The sequence below is a fragment of the Struthio camelus genome, chromosome W (assembly GCF_040807025.1).
Source record: "Struthio camelus isolate bStrCam1 chromosome W, bStrCam1.hap1, whole genome shotgun sequence".
In the NCBI taxonomy this organism is placed as follows: domain Eukaryota; kingdom Metazoa; phylum Chordata; class Aves; order Struthioniformes; family Struthionidae; genus Struthio; species Struthio camelus.
In genome coordinates this window covers 67,858,153-67,872,399 of record NC_090981.1, presented here as the reverse complement: position 1 = coordinate 67,872,399, position 14,247 = coordinate 67,858,153, and the positions used below count along the sequence as shown (strand labels likewise).

Sequence of the window (14,247 nt, the reverse complement as noted above, 5' to 3'; positions counted from 1 at the left end):
TTCCCGGATAGATTTACGCTTTGCTCCTGAGAAACCCGCCTTTCGCCTCTTAGGCGCTCTTTCCAAGAGCCCGTTTGATGGCGGCGAGATGCCCGCGGGCAGCCGCTCCCCCTGCAGCTACGGCGGTTTCTCTGAGAGCCCCCTTGCATCCCTGAGGTTAACGTCACAACGCCAATTTCATTTTTTATTTTTTGGAGGGGGGGAGGGCAAAGAGAAAAACAGCTCTTTTGTAAAAAAAAATAAAAATAAAAATAACGTGCAAACACTGAGCGACTCAACAACGCCATGGGAGCGTTTAAAGGAAAATTACGTTCATTTTGTTCAGTTGCTTGCCTGAAAGTTTGCAAGACTACAGGCGCTGCTCGCTGTGACTGAATTGGGAGACGCGTATTCAGTCGCGCTGGAACTGCAGGTGGTAATTTAAGCCTCTCGCTGAGCAAGCACAGGGTTTTTTATTTTTTAGCACAGAGCTCCCAGATTTCTGCAAGAGACCCTTTAACAAGGTGTGCATCTAGTCGGGAACCAAACTTAAGGCATCTTTCCGGTACTTAGTGCTTTACCTTGAGCAGCACTGCTGAAACTCCGGAAGAAAATTACTTTTAGGTGTAAGGCATCCGGAGTTAGCTCTTTTTATATAACTCAGAGATACCACCAGTACTACAAAAAAAGTCTTGCATCAGAATATTAATATTTTCTCCTCGCTGTTCAACTGCTAAGGTGCCCTACCGAGCTAGAACAGGCCTTGTTCCAGGTCTGCGTGACATCTCGGACGTTTTTAAGATAGCGTTAAAATACATGAGACGCGACTACAGCAGCGCTCTGCCGCGTTAGCCCATCTCTCGTGCCCGTCGGCAGCTCTCGGAGAGCTTTAGGGAAACAAAAATCTCCGGGCACGTTTCCCCCGACTATTGCCGATGCCTCCGACAGCAGACCGAGGCCGGGACCCATATATCCTTGCGTGCAAGGATCCTTGATACCTTCTCGGTACCCACACAGAGACAGCTGAGGAGCAACGCGGCGGAGGCTGAGCATCCTCCGCTCCCGCTGAACTTGGCCGTCCTTCTTTGCGCCTCAGTTACTTTGCTAGGGCCAATGAATATCTTATCCAAGTGCCTATCTTTAATTCATCTTCTTCCTAATACTCCAGCCTCCAGCACCGGCCTCAGACACACCAAACTGAGAGCCTCCTCCTAACACAAGAGCGTCAATCACAAGCGCTGGGGTGCGGGGGTACTTTTGGTCCGCTCTCTTGGACAGGATGGATACAGCTTTCCACTCAGCATCTGCCTCCCGCAGGACGTACTGCGGTGGTAACTAGATGCCTACAGCCAGGGAGGCATCGGCAGCCCCGATGCCCACGGCAGCGAGGGGGCTTGGCCCCCTGCGCTGGGCAGGGGCGCATGCTGGTACCACAGCCTAGCTCCTGCGCACCTTCTCGAACAAAGAGGTTAAACAGAAAAAATTCAGCGCGCAGCAGCCGTGGGGCTGGGGAAAAAAGCACTTCAGCAGTTGCATCTGGGTTCCCTGGGTGTAAAACGAACGTATAACGATGGGTCTGTAGCGCCGTTATTGCAGAATGGCTCTCTACTGCCCAGCTCTAACACATGGGGCCAGAACGGCTCAGGCTGCTCCCATTTGATTTGCAATAATGCAATATCTTCATTGCGCAGTCCTAGGTTATTTTCAAGATCTTACACCTTTTGCACCAAAGGCAGTCCTCCTCTCAGGTTGATTAAAGCTCATCAAGTTCCACCTTCACTAGGGATGCAAACAGCACTTGAGCGCATGTCTTCAGAAGAAGATGAAAAGTAAAACATGGAGCTACTAATATTTTGTTTTATGATAGACAAGTGAGCTGGAGGAGGCAAGATCCTCAGGCATCACTGTCACCACAAACTGTCCCTAACGCCAAGATGATGAGTACTGTTAGATAAACTTTTGATATACAAAGTCTGCAAAGATAACATTTCTGGCTTCACACTGCTTCCCACCACAGGGAGGAGAAGACAAACTTGTGAGAATCACTTGCAAGGTGCTTCTCTAAAGCCTTCAGGCCCTTTCAGGAATGCGCCCACGCAGAGGAAGGCAGCGGGACGCTCACGTGGTCCCAACGGCGGCACCTACCTGTTGACACCTTCCCTGGAGAAGTAGACCGTGTACGCCTGGACGCTCCCTCTCGCATCGGCGGGTGGGCGCCAGCTGAGACGGACAAACCGACTGGAGACCAAGACAGGGACGACATCTCGGGGGGCAGAGGGGAGGACACTGGAGCTCGGGACGGCTGGAGGGGAAGGAGAGGCATCAGTCAGAGAGGCTGGTGGCACCGGGGGGTCGGGGGTCGGGATGAGCGCAGTAGTGGACACAGCTAAGGTGTCACCAAACACAGGGCCAAGGTGGCGTGGGAAGAGTGTGAACAAAATGAAAAAAGGATAAAAGAGAGAGAGAGAAAAAAAAACTAGCAGTAAAATCACACCTTAAAATATATCACCCTGTACCATTAATAACCCTCAAAATTAAACAGCAACAAGCAAAATGTGAACAGGGTGCTTCCCCTGATACTTGGAAATTACTTCTTGTACACGTGACCATGGAGCCTGATGCACTGCTTTGTTCACCCACATTCCCCCCTCCTCGTCTTCTATGCCCAAAGCTGCCAGAGTAGTAACTCACCACTCAAAATCTGATGCCTATAAACCCACGGGTCTGGGAAAAGTAGAAAAAAGTAGAGTCCAGCATATGACTTATTAGATAATTACACCAAAGTAGGATAAACAGAAAAGGAAAAAGACCATGAAAGTTAATATCAACCCTGATATATACGGAAAAGTGCTCGGTCTATGTGCAAAATCCAGAAATGGCTAAACTGCTGATTCGAGCAGTAAAATTCATCTTATAACAGTATCTCTTTGCAGAGTTTAAGGGTCTGTGTGTTGCTCACCAAGCGTATATGAAAGCTGGACTAGCAACACAAACGAACAACAAATTCAATATGTAATTTATTATTCAACAACAGTGTCAGCGGTCAGCTATATCCTGATCTAGCACACGCATCTCAGGGATCATCCGCAGTCACTGAACCTTCTCTGAGGCCAAACATGCAACGCCAGGCCTGATTTCATAGGCCACAGCTGCCTTCAAATGCAGGTTTGGCCACTGGTTTCAAATTAAAAAGCAAACTTTCTTCATAATTGCAGGTCATTTTTGGTCAGTCTTTGTATATATATTGATTAGTTACCATATTAATAGCATTAATTTACTGTGAGATCATTAAAAGCATTGAATTATCTAAACAGCTTATGTAGGATAGTTTTATGTAAAAAAGGTGACATTCACTAAATACTGGCTTAGCGTTTTTATCTTCCCTATATTATTATTAACACTCATTAATATCATTATTATAAATAATAAATACTACTACCCCTTCCATGTTGTCATCAATCGAAAAAAGAAGGAATTAAGGAATTTCCCGGTGGCATTTCCAGTGTAATGATGTGTGGAAAAAATAATACTAAGCCATAGTCTCAGCTCTTTCAGCTGCACAGTTGTGATACGTTATTTGCACTGAGATTGCATTTAGCATCCTTAGTCATGGGCCACTGATCTAAATAATGTGCAAACACAAGACTAAGTATAATTCTGTGTACATTTATATTAGAACGACGCGACTATTTTGCTTCGCAGTCAGACTGAGCAGATTTGGGCTTCTGATCTATTCTACATGTTGACTTATGTATTATAAGCATAAGTGCACTATCTTCTTCTAATGAGGACTGGATTAGGTAAACATCATTAGAGAAATACCAAGGGCAAGATCTGAAAAAACACAGACACACACCTACAAGTCTTTGCCAGTGGAGTTTGGGTACCTAAATCAAAGACAGTAATTCAGAAAACTGCCCCATTACTAGCTACTTTGGCATCTGAGGGTCTGCACAAACTCTCAGTTCCTCCAAAAAATACTCAGGTCTCTGGTTCCTCTGCCAAAGAGCCATCATCTTAGTTGAGCAGGGCAGTCTGGGCACCTCTCTTCCACCGACGGTGATTTTGTATTCAAAAATTTGCAGGAAGACAAGTTCTAAGTCCCGACATTTACACTTAGGTGACTATATGTGTGGGTCTATGTACAAGCTCAGTGTTTAAGCTCCCACCACGGAAAATTCGAGATCACAGATGATGGAATCATCAGATAACACGGATGCTGGAGCCTAAAGAGCTCCTCAAACTACCAAATGGCAGGAGCTACCTTCAAACATGCTGAATAAGTACCTAAAAAATGGAGCTGAATCCATAGCATCAGCGTCCCCGCGCAGGCAGACCCCGTGGAGTCTGATCTGGTCGCTCAGGGCATACTTAAATACATGGAAGCGAGCAAGATGTTCATGGTAGAGAAATTACATCCATTTATCACTTGGCATTGTTCACCTTGTGTGCAATTCCTAATGGTTACAACATTAACTAAGGGAACGGGAGAATGGTGCTACAGCCGATGCTTTCCCACCTGCTGGTGTCTGCAGCCCTTGGCCCAGCGCTTCCTAGTCTGGGTCTATCCGGCGCATACGACCCTTTGCCAACTACCCCGGAGCTGCCGGTTCCACTCCCAGAGCTCGGCTTGGCCACAGCAGCGATGAGCCGCCGCATCTCTTACCATCCTCTGCTGCTCTGGGCCATTTGTCCTCACTATGGCCTTTGTTCTGCCAGACTGTGCAAACTGACCTTGACAAATTATTTTTGCAAACAACCCAAACTTACTAAAATGATAGCGACAAAACTGAGGTGAAAAGCTGCAAGCCAGGGATGGGAGTTCTAGTCCACTAAGTATATATTTTACTCTGGCTTTCGGTAAACTCTGTAGAGCTATCACTGACAAAAGCAATTTCACTTTTATTGTTGCTAGCAGTGAATAGCAAACATATATAGTACAATAGTACAATATAGAAAAGACATGCAACCTGAAATTATCTCCGCAAGTAATATCTGAAATCCTTCACTCTTTCATAGGACTATACAAGATCAATCCACTGCTTGTTAAATTGTCTACATCAGAGTTTGACAGGGTCTGATTTTAGCCTGACGTGATTTATTTAACTCCTTATGAAGTTTAGTTTTCTCTGCTCTCGTGGCAGGGGGAATAACCATCTACCTCTACATGGGAGCATGAAACATTACTGCTCTGATTCACTTTCCACAGGCATAAATCACCACATACTCAACAGAGGGAAATCTGAGTCTAGGCCAATACGTCCTGATTTTCATATGTTTCCATTTAGAAAGGCAAATGGAGCATCTCCATTCTTGTAGTCCTGAAGCAAAAGTTTTCCAGAAAAGTAGAATATGTTTGATGTAGATGCTCCGCACCTGCTTGTTTACAGACTTTATTTGTGAAATAAAGATCGGTTGTAAAACATGTACAAGGCCACTTACGGACTTTTTAAACAGCTAAGGGCAAAATTTGCCCTGATTTAACCTGTGCAGCTGCACTTAGCACTGGAACCTGTTGCTGCTTCGTCTCTCACGCTGTGCGCCATGCCCATTCGCCAACATTTCCCATATATAGCAGTCACAGGCTATTTGTAATTTAAAATACTGGAATGAGATCTAACTCAGAGACAGACTTTTTTTTTTTGTAAATGTAGCTTTAGCATGTCTGCATGCAGGAGAGTGCTGCTTTCTTGCAAACTCAAGAAAGGAAGAATGGAAAATGCTACTACAGTTCACGTATTATTTCTTTCCTATCATGTGAACATACATGTGGCAGCCTCAATAGCTCTTAAATACAGACATGCTCACGTAATGGTCTACACACAGAGGGAAGCAGATCCTAGCAGCAGCACCTCTACCCTTTAAATGACAACAGTGAGAGACTGGTAAAAGCTTACGCGGGGTATACAAGAAGAGATGATGAACGAATCGAAAAAAACCCTCATAACTATATCCCACAAGGGATGTGATGTCAGGAAGATGTACCACCATAACTGCTAAGTGGAGGTGGCAATATATGACATCGGTCATTTTCCCAGAAGACAGCACGGGGCAGAGACAGGGCGTGGGCAAGAAGCACGGGACACTGCGACACTCCTCCCAGCTCCACAGCAAGGAGCCCATCACGGTCGCTGCCACCAGCCGGGCTACTTCCTCCTCCTGGGCATTCACGTCTTCGCTTGCATTTCTCTCCATCTTGCTGCGTGCTGTGGAGCGCATAGACATCTCCCACCTCGACTCTCACATTCCTCCCAACATACAGACAGCACCTAATCGACCAGCCGACGTGAAGGTCCTGCCAAAACCTCTATAACCTGAGCTCTGGTCACGTCCCATCTCTACTTGCTTCCGTGCGTCATTCACATCCTTTGGTTTCCAGGCCAGCACTATCTATCTTAAACTGAAAATATCTCACCATCTACGTCCTCTTCTTTTCAGCGTTCCAGTGACTAGCAATTTGCAGGCATTACAAGCTGTCCAATGCCTGGCACTCTATATTCATGTTTCCAAAACTCCATTTATTATGATTGAGAAGTTACTGTGCTTACAGAAAATATTGCTCTTGGATTTCAATTGGCAATTATAAAATTGGTCTAAAAGCTCTTCTAATAATCCACGTTAGGACTAAGTCCTGAATTGATGAGTTGACTCTACTGTTTCTAAAGCAATAAAGATGGGCATGTGTTTAATCACGCACAGTTACCTCCCACAGAAACTTAAACTTCTTAAGCGTATACTGTGTTGCCACTTCCCTACCTCTAAAAATCAAACTCATTTTTTCAGGGGGATAAGTTAATACAGAGAAGAATTAGCAACCTGTACACATGCATAAAATCTGTCTGTATCTCAGTGAAAGTGGTTAATTTTCACGGCATCATTCATTTAACACTTTTTTTTCCCCCAAAATTACAATCTTAGTGAAGTGATAACTATACAAGCTGTCAGTTGCCAATGTTTTACACTTAGAATTTGTGAAAATAAGAACATCTACTGCAGGCTATCTATACCTTTAAAACACTGTCAATTAAAACTAGTTGGTAAGATTTGAAACTCCATGCTTTTTCAGTAAAAATGAGAAACCTGCCACACTTTGAATCTTCAGCCAGCTCTCCGGCTGCAAATCATGCTTTCCCTAAATATCCTGATGCTGAAACACATTTCAAGACATCACATGAAAAATTTCAGCAAAGATGCTGCATGAAAATATTTTTGATGTTTTCTAACAACTATTTTTCAATTCCTCAATTTGAAACTATTCAACCATAGAGAAAATTTTTATATAGTTTTCTGTTTTAAAAGACTTTCGAAAATTTCACTAAATGTATTTAAGCACAGAAGGAACACACAGGCCTTCAGATAAGCATTTCACTTCAGGAAAGCAAGATGTTTCATTCAACTTAAAATAGAAATCTTTCGGATTAACTCAAGTCTCTTCCCCCCACCCCCCGCCATATTTTTCTTGGGTTTAGCACTTGAAATCGATTATTCATACAGCATGAATTTCAAGAATGACACAAAAATATGAATTTGTCTTCATCGCTCAATCCTGTGTTAAAAGGAAAAGCTATTTGCATAGAATTTTAATTCCAGAAGCAACATCAAATACATAATTACTGTCTAGTGTTGCTCTGTACACTCATATTCTGGTCAGTTCCATCTTTTTTTATATTCCTGTATTCAGGTAATTTAGTCATTTTTTCAGCACCTCTTTGACTCATCTTCCATCGAATGAATTGTAGAAGATATAACTGAGAGAAAAGCAAGCTGCAGGATTATCTGCAACTCAAGAGTTACTGCATATGCAACACTTAGGAACTGCAAAAGCGAGGCATTCTTCCATTAAAATAAGCTTATATAAGAAGATCTGTAATAGATATCAATTTTGGCTGATTCTTCATTTTTTAGGGCACAGACATTTTTAAAAGAATTGCTCTCATTTCGTTTTACAGAATGCCCATTTATTTTAATGGGGCAATGTCATTAAATCTCCTAACTGCAGCAGCTCATAAAGTTTAGAGGACGGCAGCAATTTCTGGGGCCGGTCCTCTGAGGAGGTCATTGGCTGGCCCTAGCCAACGCAGGCCACACAACAGCCACAGTCTGCTGCAATCCCGCGTCCATTTTTAACCAAAAAAAAAAAAAAAAATCCATCAATACTCATTTATGTTAGGGGAGGAAAAGAACAACTCTAAACACCACCACCACCGAGCAGGTGCGTAGAGCACAAATACTCCAAATCTACTTTGCAATTGCAACAGTACAAATATGAATTATGCAATTGTATTAAATCTGTGGCACATCACTAATTGTTTCTAATTCAGCAGACCACACCGAGGTCTGCGGATGAGAGGAGCTGATCTTTACTCAGCATTACTGTAACATGAGGAGATTTCATTTAGAGAAATCAGAAAATAAAAGCAGCCCTCTGCTTCCACGTTCCAGACACAGGTTAAGACAGGAACCAGATGGAAGAAAGCACTCTAGGATAGAAGGTATGTGCTGGTGAAGGAGCTGCATGAGGGCATGTTATTTGACGCAGGGATCACGGGCATGCCACCGAGCAGACACCTCGAGAGGGGAAAGCAAGGAGAATTTCTGCATTTGACACGGCACACTCACAGGACCATTACTAGCCCTGCTGGCCACTCCTAAAACCCAGCAGTGATCTGTGGCTTGGACATGGAGCCATGGGACATGGATCCAGCAGGACTGTCCCAGCTAGTCGAGGGTCTCTAACCCTCCCAGGTTAAGTGACAAAGTCAGGGAAAATCGTGAAACAGAGAAAACCAAATGAATCTCAGTGGTTCAGTCTGGCCGTTAAGTAACTCCTTACTTTGAAGAGGTGGATAATAAATTTTAATCTTGTTTTTGACCTAGAAGAAAAGCAGACATTGTATCAGATGACCTTTAGGTAGATACAAAATAGGTATAATTGTCTCAAATACGTATTGGATCTGACAAGTTATTGGCAGCTCACTACTTACAGCCAAATAAAACGCTCTTTTCTGCGCAAGCATCTCCAATTACCTTTTTTGAGGACCAGGCACAGATTTTGACCCCTCCCATTTTCATCCAGTCAATGAACCAGACAACGTGTTCTCCAAGTGCTATACCTAAAAGTATTTTCTCCGGCCACTATGTGTTTAAATCTATCCTCCAAGTGCAAGCAGAGATCTTATTTTTACAGCTCATACATGAGTGCATGCATTTGCATTTGATTTGTCCCCATGCATTATGTTTATCCAAAGACACCGAGCACATGCCAAAATGTCAGGGTACACTGGCATGTGTTTAAAATCTTTCAGTCCATATGCAGTGATACTAATCTACCAAATAAAAGATCAGACTTCCTCGTCATACGTACTCCCTCCTTCCTCGGTTCTTGCACAGCTATTCATTACTACCTCATGCCCATAAAGATGTTCCTAGCCACAAGTCATGCAGTACTCATTTTTATTATGCTTCTTTTATGACAATCAAAACTGTGCTATAAATCATTAAGTTCACGTGTGTCAATAATGCCTGATGTTACCATGAGAGGAATTTGCTCCCTACCCAGCATCTTTCGGGATTAAGTCAAGAGTTCTTTCAAAACAACATATACACATCTGAAATAGAAAATCTCCCAGAGACTTGGGAGGGTCTGATAGTTGTACCTGGTGTAATAATAATCAGATTACAAGCTAAATACACGCTGTTGCTTCTCTTTTCTCTCTAGTCTCATTTTCTTAAATACAGACAACAGAGATGCACGTAAGAATAATAGTTTAATTGCAGAGTTGTGATAGAGGGAGGGAGGAGGCTAGTTGTCTGCTAAATAGCTGTGATCTGAAACTAGTAAACAGGGACACCTCCACAAAAAGAACGCCTGTGTACTTCCTCCTACGCTCGCCTCAAATCCCATCTCGACAGAGAAACGGGGCTCCCGCGAGTGGAGGAGTAGACAAGCTCTTGCCCAAGGACAGGTGACGAGACCCACCTGCGGCTCGGCACCAACTCTGCCAAGGAGCTGCGGCTGGAACGAGACACGGAGAAGCGCTAGGAGGGCCCTGCCGTGTCAACGCACCCTTGTCCACCCAGGCAGAGCTGAAGCAATTCAGGCAAGCCGCCGGTACTGCTGCACGCGCTATGCGTCCCCGTACAGTGACGGTACCGATGAGGGCCTCTGCTAGCTCCTCCCTCTGTGCCATGAGTTCCTCCAGCGACAGCTACCGGTGCGAGAAGGTCAGTCAAACATCTGACCGCACTTAGCACTTCACGCTAGGGAAAGGAAGATCCCAAAACACAACTGCCTCAGGCACGGAGCAGGAGGTGGTGGGGAGGGTCCCTCGTTCTCAAGGGAGTCATCCCATACCACAGCCCACACAAGCATCACTTATCCCTACGTCGCAATGAAGGTTAAAGACGTGATGGAAATGGTTTAGGCCCAGGATACCCTGGTCGACATCTGACCTGGAGTCTTTCTGCTAGGCCACGTCAAAGCCTGGCACCGACAGCTCTCGGCTTTGTCACAGAGCCACCAGCATTGTGGGATGGAGGTGTCATGCCCAAGGAAGGCCTCCAGCTCTGCTTGCTGCACGGAGGGCCAACAGGGGGAAAAAGAGCGGAGGAGGCAGGCAGCAATGGAGGCACCGCGCATTTATAGTAGTTTTTGAAGGCTTTCATGCAAAAGAAAAGTATGGACCTAGGAAAAAACACATCAAAGAGGAAGGGGCTGAGGAAGAGAAGCAGGAGTTAAATAAGGAAAGCAGAGAAAAGAGAGTGGGTGTTCACTGAGCTGGCCAAGCTGGCTGCCACGACACAGGTGGCCTCACGCACCCGTGGCCAGCACCCTGCAGCACCTGCAGAGCCCGTCTGCTGGTTCACCTTAGCAATTCTCCTATAAATAACGACAGCTGCTTCCCTATCACTTCTTTAACTGCCGTAAACCTTGAGATGTTTCTGACGGCATACCTGAACGAGTTTTGGACACAGCAGTTCTCCAGTGGCAGTCAGACAGGCCGAGCCACACACAAACATGCACACGCACGTCTCTCTTACCATATATGTGAAAGAGGAGTGTTAGCATATATACATTTCTGTAAATATTATATGTCATTTCTTCCCTTTTACAGTTGAGAAAATTTGCAAGAAAAAGAACAATGGCAAACATGGCCATAATAGCTGCTCATATCTAGGCAGCGAGCGGAGCTTACTAATCAGCTGACACCATACGCTAAAATGAAATAAAATTAAATTAAAAAAAATCAATGGGCAAACCCATCACCGCTCCGCTGTACTGTTTTGAAGCAGCGCCCTTGCTTTCCCCTGCAGTGCTGCGAGGGCAGCGTTGACGTCGCCGCGCAAGTGACATCTGTCATCACCAATTAGTCACTAAGAAAAATGGGGGGGAGGTGAGGGGCAACGGTTTGCTGATTGCACGAAATTCAATCACCCGCAAACATTCCCCGAGGAAACGCTGGTCAGTTCATCTAGTCCACCGTCGCCAATTCGCTGCGCAATAGCTGCTGCTGCTCCCTGGAAAGCAGAAACGCACTCAAGATTTTTAAAGCCGAGGGACTCCGAAAGAATTTCATGGTCACATACCGACAGTGGGAAACAGAAACCATAAATGCTGGAATCATCTATGATGTTCAAAACGCAGCAAGGGGAGCGTGATCATGTTTGTTCTTTCGGCAAGGGAAAGTCAGCAGTGCAGCGGATACTTCTGTTCATGATTGGGACAGCGGTGGGAAGGTCAACTATTTGCCACTGTTCTTGATGAGCTTATCAGCCCCTTCTGTCTTGTGGTCAGCAGCTCTCTGCAACAGCACGCTGCCTACGGGTCCTCAGTGCTACCGCTGCCTGAATACCGCGGGCTGCACAGTTGTTCAATGAAAGTTAAACTTGCTTTAATACTGAGCTCTGAAGGGTTTCAAACTATTCCTGAAGTTGACCAAAAGTTGAATGGTAGTTTTTGCTGAAGGAAAAAAAAAAAAAAGGAAGGAAGGAAAAGTTTGGAAACCCAAGAACATTTCAATTTGTCATTTTGAAAAGTAATTATTTCTTTTAAGAAACATGTGTCTCAGCTTGTTTTACAGGAAACTTTCCAACCTCTGATTTTGAAATATCACCTTCTCATTTTTTAAAATGGAAAATGGTGTGAATTTAAAACTTGAAATATATTTAAATCAAAATTTCACCTTTATTCTTTAAAGCACCCCAAAACTATGCAAGCTCTAAGCACCTACACTAGTAACCGTGATACACTGGAAGATTTTGCATTTGTACCCTATGATTTTGGACAGACCTTTCTGAGAGCTAGACTATGCACTTAAAGCTTGCTCATGCTTTGAGCTGTCAATCTTCACGACATATCTCCAGATCTCTCTCTTTTACCTGGAGTAAGAGCCACAAAGGCACATGCAGGTCCAGCACCTCGCACTAGTGAGACCTTCCAGGTTTTCAGCCAAATGCTACTTGGACACAAGAAAGTAAGATCTCTGAATTATACTGAACTCATTTCTGCTACTAAACTCCCTTAAGTTTCTGCTGATGGACAAACACACAAGCCTCCAAGTCGTGGCCAGGTCACGTTGCCTGAAGCTTTAGCTTGTAGATGACCCTTCGCTGAAAATGGGATTTAAAGATGTGCCCCTGTTCTCAGGATCTGGGCCAAATCCTATGCTTTCAGAGGGCATGGAACAAAACACTTTCTAATGTCAACAGTGATGATGTATTTTATAGCTAATTAAAATATATATATATATATATATAAAAATAATTTCAAGGAAAGTTTCATAGCTGAGAATCCCAAGTAAAACACCTAAATGCTTCAGAGAAAAGACCAGGAGAAACTGAACACCACCATCTTCAGAGCAGGGTTGAAACAACATGAAGGGAATAAAGAACAGGAGGTCAACATGGAGGACAACAAAACACTGAGTGTTTTTCACTACTGAAGCACTGTTATTTCATACACAGTAAGAAGCTGTAGCACCTTGTAATTGCAAGGGCAGCCATGAAGTATTAGGGAGGCCAACTCCAGTCTAAACCAAAAGGCGCTCTACAACAGCAGAAATGTGTCATACTTTAAATCCCAGTGGACAGCCTGGCAAAATGACATATCTCTACCATGAGCAAAAAGGGTGCCGTTGCACGGCAGTGACCTGAGCTTACAATTTTGTTTGTTTTTTTTTTTTTAAACTCTCAAAAATCTAACTGGACTTCCTTGCAGTAGCTTTGAAAGCTGGTACACAACGCAAATAGCTTTGAAGGAAAAATGGAAAGAGAGTGGATTTCCCAGCCTTGGAAACTACTCATCCCTGGTAGAAAATTCATGGACCCGCTAAACGCTGCCTCCTCGCAGCCAACGGGACAGCAGCTCCTCTACACGGGCACTCGGAATACCTTCTCCTACGTCCTACTCCTACGTCCACTGCATAGTTCCCATCGGCTGTGTCTTACCACCTCTGTTCTCACGAGCGGTTTATCGTCATTGCCTTAAAAAGCTTTTCTCCTCCTATCGGCATGTTCAGCGCCTGCAACGGCCGTTTAGTGCCTGCTGCTCAGCCCGCGCTTGCTCCCTCCGTCCTCGTCTGCTGGAGACGACGCTATCCCTGCTACTTGCCTGGGACGCAACACACCTGTTCCCAAGCTTCAGGTTACTTAAGCCCTCGGAGAGAGTGGATCTCCACAATGAATCTGACTTTAAAAACCACATACAACACCTAGCTACTGTGGCAATAGACGGCAATAACGTATAAGTAAATAAGACAAACCTTTCACAGCAATTTGCCTGAGGAGGGATTTTTACCTGCCAAACCCTTCCTGGGGCTGTGACTACTTCGTTCCATCGTGCAGCAAAAAACTGGCCTAGCCCCACTGTTCCCAGCTGCAATAAATGCTTACGATCCACAATACTTTTTACATCTCTTGGTAAACTGCAAAAAAACACCGGCTGGTTTTGCTTACCAAACATCTGCCATGTTTGGCCAAGTGAAAACGAAGGGAAGAGCAAAGAGCAACTCGAGAGCAGCTTAACATGTATTTGTTAAGGAGCCAGTTCTGACTTCTGATCAGACAGTCCAAGCTGGAGACAGAAGAGGAGGAAAGATGGCTGGGCAATAAAGGCATTTTTCCTGGAATATAGGTATCCTGGGTTCAATTGCAAACTCTGCAAGGTTTTCAGCATACCACTGAGCCTCTCCCCTCTCTGCTCCTCTCCTCTCCCACCTGCACAAAGGAACGGCGGATGCTTATTTTTTATTGCTTTTTTTATGGTGCGGA

General features: G+C 44.6%; 1 protein-coding gene across 3 annotated transcripts in view; it reads right to left on the bottom strand.

Annotated features, from left to right (window-relative positions):
• Positions 1–14,247, bottom strand: part of LOC104138483 (netrin receptor DCC) — a 608,580-nt gene that overhangs the window by 193,800 nt on the left and 400,533 nt on the right. For all 3 annotated transcript variants that reach the window (XM_009666101.2, XM_068925912.1, XM_068925913.1), the window contains exon 8: positions 2,125–2,281. In XM_009666101.2, coding sequence (XP_009664396.2) covers positions 2,125–2,281 — 157 coding nt within the window. The remainder of the gene's footprint in view (positions 1–2,124; positions 2,282–14,247) is intronic.